The sequence below is a fragment of the Gossypium hirsutum genome, chromosome A08 (assembly GCF_007990345.1).
Source record: "Gossypium hirsutum isolate 1008001.06 chromosome A08, Gossypium_hirsutum_v2.1, whole genome shotgun sequence".
NCBI classification, from domain to species: Eukaryota; Viridiplantae; Streptophyta; class Magnoliopsida; order Malvales; family Malvaceae; genus Gossypium; species Gossypium hirsutum.
This window is the reverse complement of record NC_053431.1, coordinates 65,737,294-65,755,667: the sequence shown is the minus strand read 5'-3', so window position 1 is coordinate 65,755,667 and position 18,374 is coordinate 65,737,294. Positions and strand designations below refer to the sequence as shown.

The window sequence follows — 18,374 nt, the reverse complement described above, 5'->3', positions numbered from 1 at the left end:
CCTGCGGAACTTATGTAGCCAAGCTACCATGTAACCCGCCCATAAGTGAACTCAGACTCAACTCAACGAGCTCGGGCATTCTCATCCATAAGTGAACTCGGACTTAACTCAACGAGTTCGGATGCCTAGTTACATCTCACGAACTCAGACTCAACTCAACTAGTTCGGAATTCAAGTATCCTAGTGACATGTCACTTTTATTCTAATCTATTCCTAAGGTTCAAACGGGCTTTTTCCCTGATCTCACATCTTTGCCGTCTTCCACAAAATATCAGAACCGATACTCGGTGATAGTTCATACTCATCAAGTAATTCACATAATTACATATTATTCAACAATAACCACAAAACATAACAATTCATGATAATAATAAGCATCATATCATATAAACAACATTAAATTGCTCAAAATGACAATTATGTTACTACATTTACACATAACTTACCTGGATACAAAATATTAGCAATCGAGCCTACTCTTCGTAAACTTTGTTTTTCCCTCGACCGCGACTTGAATCTCGTTTTTCTTGATCTATAATGCTAAATTAATCTTATTTAATACATACATTCATCAAAACAGCATTTAATACGAACTTTGGCAAAATTACATTTTTACCTCTAAACTTTTGCATAATTACACTTTTGCCCCTAGGCTCAGGAATTAAACTTCATCCCTTATTCTTAAGTTTTATGACATGCTGATCATTTTTCCCTTTATGGCAACATCAAATTCACACTCTAACATGTACTTATGACTACTAGGTATTTTTACCGATTAAGCCCTTTTACTCGTTTTCGTTTAAAACCAAGTAGCACAAGTTGTCTAACATAATTTAAAACCTCATATTCTATCATAAAACACCAAAACACACAAATTTCACCTACGGGTATTTTTCCAAATATGAACCTAGGTTGAATTATTGCTAGCATAAGTTAATTCGAGCTACGGGGATTTCAAAAACATAAAAATCATTAAAAACGGGGCATGAAATCACTTACTGTGAAACTTGAAAGTTGAAGAAACCCTAGATATGGGGAGAGGTAAAATTCGGCAGGAACAATATGGAGAAGATGATCATTTTGTGTTATTTTTCCCATTTTATTTCATTTAATGTACAAATGACCAAAATGCCCTTACTACTAAACTTTCCAAAAATTCCATCCATATCCAATTTTTGTCCATAAACTTAGAAATTGGTAAAATTCCTATTTAAGACCTCCTCATTAATATTCCAAAGCAATTTCATACTAAAAACTCCTAGAATGCAAATTTTGCAAATTATTCGATTTAGTCCCTAATTTCAATTTAAGCACTTTAGGCATAGGATTTCATCACGAAATTTTCACACAATCATGAAATCATATCATAAACATCAAAATAATTATAAAATAATTATTTCTATCTCGGATTTTTGGTCACGAAACCACTATTCCTATTAGGCCCTAATTCGGGATATTACAATTGAGCTAAAACAGTAACCTCTTACAAGCTAAATCGGCAAGCTCCATTGTGTTGGAATAGTAAGCTCTTATGAGCTGAATCGGTAAGCTCATACGAGTTGTGGTGAGTCTGCAACAAATGCAGGAGCTCGACCAATACGGTAATTACAGTAACATGTCACTCGTATTCAATGAATTCAAATAGTTCAAACGGGACTTGATAACGAATACAATATATCATTAAGACATTTATATTTCAAGTATTTTAATTATATATATTCGATTCAAAAATTACAAGTATAGAAAAATTCGATTCTAATTATACGAACTTACCTTGTGTTGCTCGGATGAAAACTATCGTCTATTCGCCACCTTTCTTTTTCCCCGATCTAGTTCCAGTATTTGCTTATCTTGATTTATATGATATAAAATTAACTCATTCAAACTTTCATTCAATTCAATTCAGTCTAAAACATTCATTTTGGCTAAATTATAAATTTACCCCTAAACTTTTGACTACATTGCAATTTAGTCCTTAACACATAAAATTGCAAATTCATGCAATTTAATACCAACACATGTCTAGTCAAATTTCCTATATACTACTAGTAGCCCATATCTTTCATTATTTCACACTTTTAACTATCACATTTTACATTTTCACAATTTAATCCCTATTCGACATTTTTATCAAAAATCACTTTATAAAACTTGTAAAACTATCATCAAGCTTCCATAATCTATCATTAGACATCAAGAATTCAAGTATTCAACAATGGCCCTTTTCAAATTTATGAAAAAATTCAAAAATTAACTTGCGGGCTAGCTAGAATACAAAGCAACGATTACAAAAACGTAGAAATCACTAAAAACCGAGCAAAAATCGTACCTAATTGAAGAATCCAAGGTTTCCAAATTTAAAACACTAGGTTAGCTTCTTCTTCCTTCAATATTCGGTGCATGAAGATGAGAATTAAGCTTTAATTTATTTTGTCTTTATTTATTATAACATTATGTAACATTTTACCATATTAACCTTAATTAAAAACCACTAAAATCATGATATTATGCCCATTAATGTCCATTCAATTTAATTGTGGTCTAATTGCAACATAAGGACTTCTAATTTAATAAACCATAGCTATTTAATACTTTTCAACAATAGAGTTCAACTTTTATGCATTATGCGATTTAGTCCTTTTTACCGAATTAAGCATTTAAACGGTAAAATTTCTTAACGAAAATTTCACATAATTAATCTATCATAATGTAAACCTTATTAAAATATAAAATAAATATTTTGACTTCAGATTTGTGGTCCCAAAACCACTGTTCGATTTGACCTAAAAACGGGCTGTTACACTTTCACCCTCTATCTGTCTAAAACAACAATCTCTCTTCTTAGTTGCACTGTTTGCTAATTGGGAAAAACTTCTATAAGAACTTTCCAGTGAGTTCATCCCATGTCATGATAGATCCTAATGCCTGCGAGTCTAACCAAGAAAAAGCATTATCAATTAAGGAGAAGGGGAACAACAGAAGATGAATAGTGTCATTAGTGACCCCGTTATACTTAAAAGTATCACAGAGTTGAATAAACCGTTTTAAATGTTGATTAGGGTCATCTGTCATAGTGCCCCTAAATTATAGATAGTTCTATATCATTTGAATCATAGCTGGTTTTATCTCGAAATTTTTAGTTGTAATCGTCAATCTTGTTATACCTTCTTGAACCATATCCAGACATGGTAAGGCATAATACCTTAAATTTTTTTCATTTCGAGCCATTTGAATGTTTTTAGGAAGCTGTGGTACAAGTGGGTTTCCTAGGGCGTTATTGTCAGCGTCGTCAAACAATGGATTTTCACGTGGTACGTTACCTGCAAGTGGTGGTGGTGGTGGATCTTGCATCTATTACTGTTGTTGTTGTTGTTGATTTCTTCGGATTATTCTCTCTAGGTCTATGGCTGCTACAATAGGTGTGCCCCTAGTGCGAGTCATACACTAAACCTAGAAAGAGGAGATTAGTAACAATAAATGGAATAAAATCATATTTATAACCTACAAATTTCTTAATTATTCCTTTAAAGTGCAAAAATTAAAATTAACCTAGTGATGTTGCCTCCCCAGCAACGGTGCCAACAACTTGACCATCTCCGGACGTACTAACATCTAGAGTGTGAATACTGCAATAAAAATATAGAAAGACAAGGTGGTATCCATAAGTGTATGGGTCGAGTTATAATATAGTTTTACAACGAAGTAGGTGAGTACTTCGAGGATCGTACCCAAATGAGGCAAGTGCTAGATCAAATTTAGCCTAAAAACTGAAAGATCTAATTAGTATTTTCAATTTAGTTATAGTACGAAGAATATGAAATAAAATATTTTTGGGGTTTTTTATAATAAAAGTAATAAAGACAAAATAACATAAAAAGATAAAAATTAAAAGATTAAAAAGGAAGAATAAATCAAATCTGATTATGGGTGATTAGTTGGCTTCGGTAATCTCCATCAATTGTCGTTTCGAGTTTCCTCATCAATCAACTAGTCATACCCTAGTAGGATTTTCTGATCTTCCACTAATATACCGAGTCAGCAAGAACTACTTATCTTCCGACCTCACAGTCTAGACTGGTTAAGGGTTAAGGTGTTCACGGATGGGTAATACCAATTTTGGGTTAACTCCCACCTTGATGACTTCCTGAGATTGTCAGACCTAGGGTTTGTTTCACGTTCTCCCTTTCCCAAATAACTGATCTGTTAAGTAAACTTATAAAATAGTTAACAGATCTTACCTCTACTCGCTAATACCCCATAGAAGGATTAGTTCCTTATGATGTTCATAAACAATATATAATCGATGTAAAGAGAAAGCATGCTAATTAAATTGACAAGATAGAGTAAATGAAAGAGCCTGGTTGTATTGAGATTAAGTGCCAAACCACAGAGTTGAATGATTCCATAATTCAGATCTCTTGAAATCGACTTGAACAACTAAATAAAACTAAAACCTAAGAATGAAAGAAAATATTAAAACATTCCTGAGCTTTAAAGTTTGATTGTGTAGAACAAAACGCCCTTGCTTTGTGTTTAGTTTCTGTCACAGAGTCAATGTCTCGACACACCAGGACATGTGTTGTGACATAACAACCAGTATGCTTCTCTACAGCCATCTTCAGGGGTATGTCGTGACACCCTCTGTCTGTGTCGCGACATTGAAGGCAAACGTGAGTTTTCTTTATTCTATTCCCTATGTGGCAACATCGAGTTATCCATGTTGCGACATAATGACCAATATTTGTTTAATGCACCTTCTAATGGTCTTCTGCACACTCACAAAGTACGTTAGCTGACCCTTAGGCCTCATTCGGCCCCTAAGGTCAATAAAAGACTCAAATTGCACATTTTATTGAATATAAATAAAACTATGAAAACTTAACTAAAACATAACGAAAATATTTGTACTCAAGCTCTTTAAATGCAAAAACTAGTTTAATTTGCTACAGCAAATTATGATAGATCACTTGGTATGAAGCTCCATATAGCCAATGGCAGAGAATACCTTTATGCTAGTTAAATTTGAGTAAGAAAAGATGATTGGGCCAGAATTGATTCAAGAAGCGAAAGATGTAGTAAAGTTAATCAGAGGAAGATTGAAACCAAAATTAGATGTAACGCCCTCGTACCCGAGACCATCGCCGAAGTCGAGCACGAGGTGTTAACAGACTTAATTCATTAATTAAACAACTCAAACAATTTATTTTAGAATTTCTAGACAAGCTGACTAACTGCATCATAGTCGCTAAAAACTACATATCTCGAGTTATGAAACTCGAAATCCAATTTTGTAAATTTTCACTGAAAATAGACTCATATATATAATTACAAAATTTTTTCTAGAATTTTTTGTTGGGCCAATTAGTACAATTTATTAGTTAAAGTCTCCCCTATTTTAGGGTTCGGCTACTCTGACCCCTGTGTATTATGGATCAGATATATCCCTGTATAGAGTTTCAATGACTATGATGTTTATTTACAATTTATGGTGAATTTTTAAATGTAAGGTACAACTCCTAATTGTATTTTTACAATTTATGGTGAATTTTTAAATTTAGAACAGGGGATTTAGAAATTGCTCTGACCCTGTTTCAGAAAAACGTAACTATTTCATAAAATACAACTCTTTTACATATTTTGTTTCTTCCACATGAAAATAGGTTCATTTAGCTTCAATTCCATATTTTATTCATCATCTAATTCTATCTATACTATTTTTAGTGATTTTTCAAACTTACGTCACTACTGCTATGTGATTCTATTTTATAGCCAATTTCACCATTTTATGGATTTCCATAGATTAGTTAGCACATAAAGCATACATGTTATCAAATATAATCTTGATTAGCCACTCCAATAGCTAATCATTCTCAAAAATTTCCATGCCATCCATGAGCTATATCATAAGATTATATAAACAAAAGGATTATAATGCTATACATGTCATATTCCCAAAATATGCAAGCCACCATACCGAGATGGTCCATTGATAGTGTTAGCGTGCCTCCGACCGTCCTGGTCTCCAAACCGTCTTGTCAAAACTACAAGGAATGGAAGAGAGGGAGTAAGCATAAATGCTTAGTAAGTTCACATGCAAATAACAAATAACTTAACAAGGCAATTATACCAACCAACATTAGCATAATATCACCAAAACATGTATCACATTTCTATTCATCATTCATCGTCTTACTACATTATTGTTGTCCTATCAAGTCTCAACCTGAGGGTTAAGTACATACCTGTCCAAAGTGCCCATTCCACAACACTTACCAATACGTCAGTTACATATTGAGTATTCTTCCATTTCACTAGAATTTTACCTGTTGAACACATCGGAATATAACTCGGATACATGGAAAGTTTGCACATAAGTGCCACATATGTAGCCAAGCTACCATGTAACTCGCCCATAAGCGAACTCGGACTCAACTCAACGAGCTCGGGCATTCGCATCCATAACAACTCAATGAGTTCGGATGCCTAGTTACATTTCACGAACTCGGACTCAACTCAACGAGTTCGGACGTTCGCATCCATAAGTGAACTCGAACTCAACTCAACGAGTTTGGATGCCTAGTTACATCTTACAAACTCGGACTCAACTCAACGAGTTCGGATGCCCAAATATCCGAATCTATTCCTAAAGTTCAACGGGACTTTCCTCGTTCGTACTTCTTTACCATTCTCCTTGGAATACCAATGACGATACTTCGGTAGTCTTTCACATTTTTCACATAATTCATAAAATTTTTGCATGTTGTCCAACAATGATCACAAAGCATAGAATTGCATGATAACAATCATAATATCGTATAAATAGCATTAAATGATTTAAAATAATGATTATATTACAATATTTACATATGAACTTACCTCGATACAAAATGAGAATAGTCAAGCCTATTCCTCGTAAACTTTATTTTTCCCCCGATCTCGACTCGAATCTCTTTTCTCTTGATCTATAATACCAAATTAATTTATTTAATACACACATTCATCAAAACAGCCCCTAATACGAACTTTGGCAAAATTACCATTTTGCCCCTAAACTTTCACATATTTACACTTTTGCCCCAAGGCTCGTAAATTAAACCTCATCCTATTTTCTTATGTTTTATGACATGCTGATCATTTTTCCCTTCTCTAGCAACATCAAATTCACACTCTAACATGTACTTATGAATATTAGGTATTTTTACCGATTATGTCATTTTACTCGTTTTTACAAAAAATCACTTAGCAAAAGTTGTTTAACACAATCTCAAACTTCATATTCTACCATAAAACATCAAAATTCATACATATCATCCATGGGTAAAATTTTAAATATAAACCCTAGCTCAAAATATTGGTAGAAATAGTTAAACCGAGCTACGAGGATTTCAAAAATGTAAAGAACATTAAAAACGGGCATAGAAATCACTTACAATCAAGGCTTAAAAGTGTTGAAACCCTAGATATGGTGGAGAGCAAAATTTGGCAGCAACTTATGGAGAAGATGATCATTTTTGTGTTATTTTTCCCATTTTATTTCATTTAATATTCAAATGACCAAAATGCCCTTCCTTAATAAACTTTCAAAAATTCCATCCATGTCCAATTTTTGTCCATAAACTTAGAAATTGGTCAAATTGCTATTTAAGACCTCCTAATTAATATTTCAAAGCAATTTCATACTAGAAACTTCTAGAATGCAAATTTTGTAACTTATTCAATTTAGTCCCTAACTTCAAATTAAGCACTTTATGCATAGAATTTCTTCACGAAATTTTCACACAATCATGAAATCATATCATAGACCTCAAAATAATCATAAAATAATTATTTCTATCTCAGATTTGTGGTCCCGAAACCACTATTTCGATTAGGCCCTAATTCAGGATATCACATTAGATAGGCAAAAGTCTTGTGTTTATCTGAATCGGGAAGATAATGAATATACTAAGCATGATAAAGTACCCTTAAAAGTCTCTCCATGGAAAAAGATCTTGCGCTTTGGTCACGAGAGTAAGCTAAGTCCTAGGTATATCGAGCCATACAAGATTATTGAGAGAATTGGACCGGTTGCTTATTGTCTTGCTTTACCGTTAAAATTGCAAAAGATGCATGATATGTTTCATGTACCTATGCTCCGACGATATCATTCTGATCCTTCTCATATTATATCGGTAGGAGCAATTGAAATTTAGTTTGATCTATGATATGAAGAAAAACTAGTAAAGATCTTAGTTTGAAAAGAAAAAGAGTGGAGAAATAAACATGTGCCATTGATGAAAGTGTTATGGCATAGTCATAATGTGAAAGAAGCTACTTGAGAACCGAAAGAGACGATGAGGTCCTACTATTCCCACCTCTTTTCATTTAAATTTTAAGAATGAAATTTCTTAAGTGGGACAATTGTAATGACCCAAAATTCAGTGGTGTCGAAAAATACAGTTTTGGAACCCCATTTCCATAAATATAAAATAAAAATATTTATGAATATAAAAATATATTGAAATTTGGTTAAATAATTTAGTCAAAAAAGTAGTTAATTAAAGCTGAGTGTCTAAATTATAAAAGTTTAATCGCTATAGATTTTTAATTGACAAAAGAGCTTTTATAAGCTTCTATAAGACCCAAAAATTATAGAAAATCTTATTGAGATTAATTAATATCATTAATTGCATATATATAAAGGCTAAATTTAATCATAGTTGCTCTTACAATCGATGTTTACATCCCGTAGCTAGGATCCAATGATCAGGTTAGGTATGAGTTGTTATAAATTTGATGTACTTGTCTAAGGCTTTGGCCTTCTTTTCGAGTAATAAAAGACATAATGACTTGTTTGACCTTCCAACCTTACATAAAAAGTCATTTTAGCCCTCCATTAAAATTTTCACATTTTTTAGATCTTGAACTTGCATTGTTTGTCAAACCACTGCAAAATGGATAACAAAGTTAACGCCTGCTAAATTTGCTAACGTGACATCCATGTGGCAGTCCATGCATATGTCATGATAGCAATTAATTGATTTTTAAAAAATTAAAACATATTAATAAACATTTTTCTATATTTTTACTTTTTAATAATTTCAATTATTTTTAATTTTAAAAAATATTTTAATAATTATTTTTGAATTTTTAAAATTTTAAAAAATAATTAATTGTTAACGTGGCATCCACGTGTATGCCATGTTAATAGACTTTAAATTTTTCATCCATCTTGGAGTGATTTGAAAAATAATACAAGTTTAAAAGTTAAAGGCAAAAAATTAAATACAATACTAAAATGACTTTTTTTAATATAAAATTGAGATCCACATAATACATTATGTTAAAAAAATACTATGTAAATTAGTGTATCCGTGTTGTGTCTTTGTATCTGTTTTTTTCAATAACATTTACTTAAACATAAATATAATATAATTTATTAAATGCATCAACCTTTAAAAATAAAAATAATCATGTTTTAGTCATTTGAGTCTTATCTCGATTGGTATTAACATTGTTACTAGTGTAGAAAGTCGTTAGTTTTAGTGAGTTGAAGCGTATTAATTATCCTCCTATTTAAGGGTTGAGGATGAGCTATAAGTAGTTTTATGCATTGTATAAAAAGAAAAGATATGACAAAAACTTATAATGAAATTAAAGTTAAAAAAATAATCATGTTTCATTAATTGTATTTAAAAATGTGATTTTTATTATTCAAAAGAATGTTATTTTTATAAAATTATTTTATATTTATTAAAATTATTATGCATATGATGATGAGTCCTAACTTATTAAATAATTTTAAATAATTCAGTAGCCTAAAAAATATAATAAACCAACGAGTAGGAGTATTTAAACGGTTAATCAAATTGAACTAGTATTAACTGAATTAACTGAACTTTCAAAAAAATTAAACTTTTAAATTAAATTAACCAATAATTGAGCTTTCAAAAAAATCATTAATCGACCTTTGACCAAATTAGATCAATTAATCGATCGATTAATTAAATTAAATTGATTTAATTAATTAATTTAGTTTTAATCAAAATTTAAACACTTGTACGTTGTAATAAGAAAAATATAAAACTTTTAAGGAAATAATATTAGTTGGAATTTTTAAAATGATACTATTAAAAAATAATTATAAACCTTTAAGTATAAACTGTAAAATTTACTTATAAAATATAAAAATATTGTAATGAAAAGATGTACTAAAAATATCTATATTAGCAAATGATCCAATAAGAGTTTAGTGAACGTTTCCTCCAATAATTGCTTTGATTTTCTTAAGCTTAGGGAAATTGAAGTGATAATAAAACTTGAGACAATCTTAAAATCAAAACCAAATCTTAAGTCAGATATATTTGTAAAATTAAAATTTTAAAAGAAAAATAAAAAATGAGTTGTCGTCCAAATTAGGGTTACAACAGGGCCAACTATCACGGCCGAATTAGATTTAGGAATCTAGACCCTGTCCCCATCTATATTTGCAGAAGTACCGTATTGACCCTAAACAGTACCCTGAATGTCCAGAGTTTTATCTCAGCTTTTACGTGTCATTTTCGGATAGGTTCCATTCGTAAGTTGTATAAGCGGGCGTAGAGAGTATCGAGCACACAGGATTTAAACTCGTCAGAACTACGAGTGTCGCGGACAGACACAAGCGCGGGGGTAGCGCGTGAAAGGCGGATATCCTAAAACGGCAAAACCCGGTTTTGGGAGGTAGTGGGTCCCACACTGCATTAAGCTCTTGATTTCCTCTTTATATTAATTAAATATCATATTTATGGGGAAGACAAAAGGGAGAAGAAGAAGAGGAAGAAAATACCATCAAAATTGAAAATTAAAGGAAAAAAAAGACAGAGAGAATGAGAGATCGCTACAGTCTTCATTAGGGTTTATAAGATCGAGAGTTTTTTTCATTTCCATTTGATATTAAACAAAGGATTAACGAGTTTGACTATTGATTTTCTCTCCCTTTTTCTTTGTAAGTCAGCTTGCAGTATCTTCACAGCTTCCAACGATCCAACCACCATTATAATTAGTAGTAGTGATTTTTTTTTTGGGTTCTTTTAATCTAAAATAAAGAAAAAGAAAAGCTTTCATATATTTTATTATATACTTTGTCCTTCTTACTTCTTGTACAGATCCCAACAGTTAAATAGAGAGAGAGAAGGATCTGATAACCTGTATCTATTCCACTCTGTTCAAAAATACTGACCTTTGCTCACTGTCAAAATAAAAATAAAAAAGGTACTAGCTTTTTTTGGGTTTGGGTTCTTGTTTTTGTGCATTTATTTCTTTCAGCCTGTTTATTTTCTTTACTTGCACTGGAAGATGGAGAGAGAGGGGAAAAAAAGAGAAAGAGGTCAACTGGGTTTTTTCATGCCTTTGATTCTGGTTATTGCTACGTCATATGGTGTTTGAATAGTGTGAATGTGAAAGAGATAAGCTTTGCCTTTTTGTGTATTTGGTTTTGCTTTTTCCTTTTCTCTGTGGGTCCTTTTCAATTTTGTCAAATATGCTGACAAACAATTGGTCAAGCATGATGCTGTGAAAATTTAGGGTTTTCATATTTGTCAGTGTTTCCATGGAGTTTTTTCAGGGATTTCCCTGGCTGAGACGCTGGACTTAGGTAAAGACATAAAAGAGAAGGTGTGAACTCGTTGTTTCTTATTATTTTTATTACAAGATAAAAAGGTGGTCTCTCTTGTCCTGTTCCTCCACTGTTTTCTCTTTCTTAAACTGACTTTTTTTGAGAGAGAGAACAATATTTGAGTCTTTTAGAGAGAGAGAGAGAGGTGTCATGCATGGGCGTTGACAAGGTAGACAGCCTTGTCATTCTGGATTTGTTGAGATGAAATTGTCAAAAAGGTTTTAGACTTTAGCTTAATCTGGGTATTGTTTTGTAAGGTCAAATTAATGGACAAGAAAGCGAAACAAAACTGAAGCACAACCTTGTGAAAGTGATAGTGACCGTTTCAATCAACATAGAAAAACAGACGATATGAAATAATAGAGGGAGTGTGAGATTAAAAATAATTGGTTTCTGTCTCTCTTTTTTTCCTAATTTAATGAGTTTTGGGGGTTTGATCAACAGTAGTAGCAGCAGTGACAGTGGTAGTTCGGGTGCAAGGGTGGTTGTGGCTGATTTTGTTCCACAAAACAACATGCTAAGTTATGCCATTGTTGAGCCACCTCTTCTCACCCAACATATTCCCATATCTATGCTAAGCTCTCCCTCCCTTTCTCTCTCATATGTACTGGCTCATCTCCCTCTCCCTCCCCCTCCCCCCATCTCTCTTTCTCTTTCTCTCTCTCTCTAGTCCATTGTCCTTCAATTAATTTATTACCTACTTTTTTTTCTGAGCTTTGCTGTGTGTTTGTTATTATTTTTAAGATGGGTCATTTATTAGGGGACTTGGTTTTGGTGCAGAAAAGAATGGATGGTCATGGTGAGATGGGGCTGATTGGGGAAAACTTTGATCCGGGTTTTGTTGGGAGGATGAAGGAAGACGGATACGAGATTAGGTCTGAAAGTGATAATTTTGATGTTGCTTCCGGTGATGATCAGGATGCTGCTGCCGATGGACCGTCTAAGAAGAAGAAGTACCACAGGCACACTCCACGTCAAATACAAGAGCTTGAATCGTATGCTTACTTACATTTCACTTTAGCCTAAGGAATTCTTTTTCTCTTTATTTTTAATTTATGGATTTGCTTATTGAAGTTTATCTCTTTCTCTTCTCTAGTTTCTTCAAGGAGTGTCCTCATCCTGATGAAAAACAAAGAATGGAACTTAGCAGGAGGCTAGGCTTAGAGGGCAAGCAAATAAAGTTTTGGTTTCAAAACAGGAGAACCCAGATGAAGGTAAGTTGATAATCTATTTTGTTTTTTGTTTATTGAATTTTAAACTTGAGTTTGAGATTGCTAATGATGAAAATTTATCCTTTTAACCAGACCCAATTGGAACGCCATGAAAATGTAATTCTTAGGCAAGAGAATGACAAACTCCGAGCCGAAAATGATTTGTTGAAGCAGGCAATGACAGCCCCAATATGCAGCAGTTGTGGTGGTCCGGCAGTGCCCGGTGAAATATCTTATGAGCAGCACCAACTTAGGATTGAGAATGCTCGTTTAAAAGATGAACTAACCCGGATATGTGCTTTAACAAACAAGTTCTTGGGCAGGCCTCTCTCATCCTCTGGTAGTCCTATTCCTCCTCACGGCTTAAACTCCAATTTGGAGCTTGCAGTTGGAAGGAATGGTTTTGGTGGCCTGAACAATGCAGGAACGTCCTTGCCAATGGGATTTGAGTTCGGTGATGGGTCTATGATGTCCATAGTGAAACCTATGGTCAATGAAATGCAGTATGACAGGTCAGCCTTTGTAGATGTTGCTTTGTCAGCAATGGATGAATTAATTAAGATGGCGCAGATGGATAATCCTCTTTGGATTAAAGGTATGGGTGGTGGGATGGAATCCTTGAATGTTGAGGAGTACAGGAGGAATTTCTCCTCTTGCATTGGCATGAAACCGAGCAGCTATGCAACTGAGGCTACAAAGGCAACTGGACTGGTTTACCTTCGTGGCTTGGCTCTTGTGGAGGCACTGATGGATGCGGTATGCCACCTGGTCACTTGTTGCAGGGCCTTTGTTATTCCATTGAACTTTCTATCAGTAGTTGGGATTAGTTTGCTTGTTTTGTCCTTTTGATGCCATCCTTTTTAGACTTTGATGAAGATATTTTTTGCAGATGATTATTGGTAGTGCTTTTGTCTGCTTATTTGTTAGGTTACCTTTACGTTATATGTTATGCTGGTTAAACTATTTTCAGTTCTGGTGGAGATGGTTCTTTTGGTTGCCACAAGTGGTTGATCATTGATTTTATTGATTGAATCTTAAAAGTATTTGAATGGTTGTTTTACAAACTCTTTTTCTTTTACTTTTATGAATAGAATCGTTGGGTAGAAATGTTTCCGTGCATGATTTCTAGAGCAGCAACCATTGATGTGCTATCCAGTGGCACGGGTGTAACCAGAGACAATGAGTTGCAAGTGGTATATTTCTCTGCCATCTGTCTTTACTTATTTTGCTGCTTAGCTGGGCTTTATGAGAAAGCATATTTTGCAGATGGATGCTGAATTTCAAGTGCTTTCACCTCTGGTTCCTGTCCGTCAAGTGAGATTCATCCGGTTTTGTAAGCAGCATTCCGAGGGTGTGTGGGCTGTGGTTGATGTTTCAATTGATCCCAGCATTCCAAACTGCAGGAGGCTTCCCTCTGGCTGTGTTATCCAAGATGTGGATACTAAGTGCTCCAAGGTATTGCTAATCTGAATTTTATTTTCCTCTCTTCTAAAAACTGAAATGTGTAGTCAATATTTTTATGCTCAGTGAGCTAGAACCGCAGTTTAAGGGCATTTAACAAGGTTGTTGTAAATACAATTTCTGAGTTTGGTTCGGACTAGATGAATGTAAATAATTTGCATCTGGACTTCAGTCTCAATCCTCCTTGACTTGTGCTTTGCTCAATTTTTTTCCTTTTATAACTCACCGGATTTCCCTCCTCTGAGGTAGCTAGTAAGATATAGCAGGACTTCACTGAAGCTTTAATTATTATTTTGCTGAAGGTCTTACATGTTTTAATCATTTTAAATCTCAAGTTTCAAAGCAAAGGTATCTTATCTATATACTAAATTAGTTAAACTGTTAGTTGAGCAAATTGAGGTTATAGTCAGCTTGCTTTTAGTATAATCTTGAGTGTACCTTAGTTCTATACTTTATATGCAGGCAAATCCTTGGAAAGTTCAATCATTGTTCTATAAATTATATTTTGATGTTTCTATTCCTATCTATCCACTTTTAATGTCTTTAACTGTCCACGAGGTGATTACCTGGATCCAGTCATTATCTTGTAATTTTTAGGGCCTGTTTAATGTGTCTCTCTGTTTGGATTATTTTATTAATGTCACATTTTAGCTTAATTTAAACTTTGACAGAAAATCTTGATTCAAGATTTGTGCTTCTAATTTCTTATTAGGTGGACTTTGTGTCCCATTTTACCAGGGTCGCCCTGATTTGATTTCTTTTCCTCTCGTACTTAGTATCGTGGGATATTTGGTCTTAGTTATAGAAAAGCAAGTCGATATTAACGGAGCCAACTAATCTGATGCTTTTCTCAAATTTGGGATTAGTGGAGCCAATTTATCTGATGCTTTTCTCTTTCTTTTTTCTGCCATAAATTTATAACAGTTTTCTTATTGAACTCTTGATTATTGGTTTGATATTAGTTGTGACTAAGATTCTTACAAGTATTTAAATGCCAGATTACATGGGTTGAACACTCGGAGTATGATGACAGCGCTGTCCACCATCTCTTACAGCCGTTACTCAGTTCAGGTTTTGGCTTTGGTGCGCACAGGTGGCTGGCCACTCTCCAAAGGCAGTGTGACTGCATGGCAATACTTATGTCACAAGACATCCCTGGGGAAAATAATACAGGTTCCATTAGCATGTACATTCTTTCATCCTTGAAAAGAATATGGACTCTTGTCTAATACACTATTTGTGCCATAGGAATAACACCAGCTGGGAGGAAAAGCATGATCAAGCTTGCACAGCGCATGACATATAACTTCTGCGCTGGAGTTTGTGCATCGAGCGTTCATAAATGGGACAAGCTTAGTGTTGGTAATGTTGGCGAAGATGTCAGGGTGATGACCCGGAAGAATATAAATGATCCTGGTGAGCCACACGGGGTTGTGTTGAGTGCTGCTACTTCTGTTTGGATGCCAGTAACTCAAGAACGGCTGTTTGATTTCTTGCGGGATGAACGGATGCGAAGCGAGTGGGACATTTTGTCCCATGGTGGGCCAATGCAAGAGATGGTGCATGTTGCCAAGGGAATGGGTCATGGTAACTGTGTGTCTCTCCTTCGTGGTAGCGTAAGTGTTTTACCATCTAGACTTGTTAAGACATATGCTGCAGATATCTTTGATTTTCTGTTATCCAATTCCACCCCCCTTTTTTTGTAGTTTACCTGTGTTTTTTCTGTGTTGGGTTTTATGGCTCCTTTTCATGCACGTTTGCAGGCCATTAATGCAAATGAGAACAACATGCTAATTTTACAAGAAACATGGAGTGATGCCTCTGGCGCATTAGTAGTTTACGCACCTGTTGACATATCATCAATGAGTGTGGTGATGAATGGTGGGGATTCAACATATGTGGCACTCTTACCATCCGGATTTGCAATTCTTCCTGGTATTTCACCAAGTTATCATGGTGGGCGAAGCGAGTCCAATGGAGCATTGGTGAAACCTGAAATTGATGGAAGCATAGTCAGTGGATGCCTACTTACTGTTGGTTTTCAGATTTTGGTCAATAACGTTCCTACTGCTAAACTAACAGTGGAGTCGGTGGAAACTGTGAACAATCTCATCTCCTGCACTATTCAAAAAATCAAAGCTGCCTTAGCAGTAACATAGTAGGAGCAGCTGAGGTACTCCATAGTTAATTTTATATTTATGTTTTTTTTTTTTGGTGAAAGGAAAAAAACAGCCGATAGATATTGAGGTGGAGATGATAGTTGGCGAAAAGTAGGGTTATAAGTCAAGAACGAACCACTCGCAGAGGGTTTTTGTTTCCCATGGATCTTAAACAGCAAACATGTTAGGTATATATATAAAGCCAGGGGGATTCTGGTTCGGGCATTGACTTGGTCGACCTGTGAGATGGTCTAAGTGGGTAAAAACATGTTTTTTTTTTTTTGGGTTAATTAGTCAAGTTATAGAGAAGCACAATTGCAAGACTGGTGTTTTGATTTTTGTGTTTTAAATGATGATCAAAATCAAGGGTCAGTTGTCTTTACTTTTGTTTTGTGAACAGTGTTTTTAATATAGTTTTCTTTTTAAATCTGGATACCCAACATCTGCTATCGTTGTTTGGTTATTATTATCTCCATCTTTTGATCACATGCTTTGTGTAATTTAGTCTTCTTTCAGGGGTAATTTTATCTATAGTTATACCTAACTATTTGTTTTGTAGGAAAAATAATTAATCTTCATGGATTTCAAATATATAGAAAGAAAATATCATGTGAAACTCAAAGCTCAACTCACAGAAGTGATTGAAATATCTTTTCAAATTAAAATATTTAATTTTGTTACATGTAGAGAGAAATCTCTATTAAATTTTATAATAGTTAGATTTAGCGATGTTTATATTTTTTTTATCAATTTAGTTTTTATATATTTTTAATTAAATTTGGTTTTTAACCTTTTAATTCATCAATTTTTTAAGAGTTAAATTGTTGTTTTTTATCGAAATATTATTTTTTTTAAACATGTCATGTTATTTTTTAAAAAAAATTAAGTTTTTTAAAGTTTCTTAAATTTTAAATATTTTTGTTTTATATTTTTTAATTATTTATTAAAATAGTACATATAAAACAAATAGAATTTTAATATTTTATTAGTATGGAAGTATCCTAGGATTACCATGCAGGATATTACAATAACAAAAAATTCAATAGTTTAGGTATCAAATTTAACTAAAAAAATATATTAAATTAATAAAATATAAACATTAAGAACAGTATGTCTTTATATTACTAATTTTTTTAAGTAATTAATAATAATAATATTAATATTATGAGTAATTTTGTTATATTATTTATACGTAACAAACATTTAAAAGAGTTTTCATGATATTAATCTATGTTAAAATTAATAAAATTTAAACATACAAACTTCCTTTATTTGATTATGGTTTTTCTATTAACTTATTCTGAACTTATATTTAATGTTTATATGTCAAAAAAGTCCTTAAAAATGTACAAAAAAATTAATTAAACCCCTATATTATTTTACATCCATTTATGTCTTTGCAGTTAACTAAAATAATCAATTAAGTTTTTTTCAATTACGTCCTTTTGTCATGGGTTGCGCGTCGGTGCTCGCAACCATGATAAACTGGTGCGATCCATCGTGTTCGAGGGAGGTCATTTAGCCCAACCAAACTGGCCCAACCAAACTGGCCCGGTGATTGGAGAGATTAAAAGCCCATCTCAAGAGCCTGATAGAAATGGGAAGTGTTCTAGAAGATATAATTATGGAATCTTAGAGTTCTATTTGTATATAGCTGGTTATGTAAGCTTAGAGTTCTAATTGTATTCAGCTTTTAATTATAGCTATTGATATGCTGTGAGGCTCAACTATAAATAGAGACCTCTTTGCTCATTGTATATTCATTGAGTTATTAATAAGAATTTTGAGAGTATTCACTCAAACTTTTCTCTCAAGTGTTCTTGCTTTTGTTCATCTTTCAAGGCTCGTTCTTACTTCGTTCTTCTGTTGTTCTTCGTGAAAATCTTAAGGGAATTCTATTGAATCCTT

General features: G+C 33.4%; 1 protein-coding gene across 6 annotated transcripts; it reads left to right on the top strand.

Annotated features, from left to right (window-relative positions):
* The first annotated feature begins 10,765 nt into the window (after positions 1-10,765).
* LOC107946472 (homeobox-leucine zipper protein ANTHOCYANINLESS 2) lies at positions 10,766-16,887 on the top strand. Of its 6 annotated transcripts, XM_016880826.2 has the most exons (11): positions 10,766-10,966; positions 11,127-11,232; positions 11,585-11,634; positions 12,416-12,630; positions 12,732-12,849; positions 12,940-13,602; positions 13,938-14,039; positions 14,113-14,301; positions 15,306-15,480; positions 15,556-15,923; positions 16,071-16,887. In XM_016880826.2, the coding sequence occupies exons 4-11, from the start codon at positions 12,422-12,424 to the stop codon at positions 16,464-16,466; spliced, it is 2,220 nt and encodes a 739-aa protein (XP_016736315.1). In that variant the 5' UTR covers positions 10,766-10,966; positions 11,127-11,232; positions 11,585-11,634; positions 12,416-12,421; the 3' UTR covers positions 16,467-16,887. The 6 variants fall into 6 exon arrangements, with proteins under 6 accessions (XP_016736315.1, XP_016736339.1, XP_040930640.1 ...); XM_016880850.2 differs by lacking the exon at positions 11,585-11,634 and having other exon boundaries at positions 10,777-10,966; positions 12,421-12,630; XM_041074706.1 differs by lacking the exon at positions 10,766-10,966 and having other exon boundaries at positions 11,001-11,232; positions 12,421-12,630.
* Positions 16,888-18,374: the final 1,487 nt, after the last annotated feature.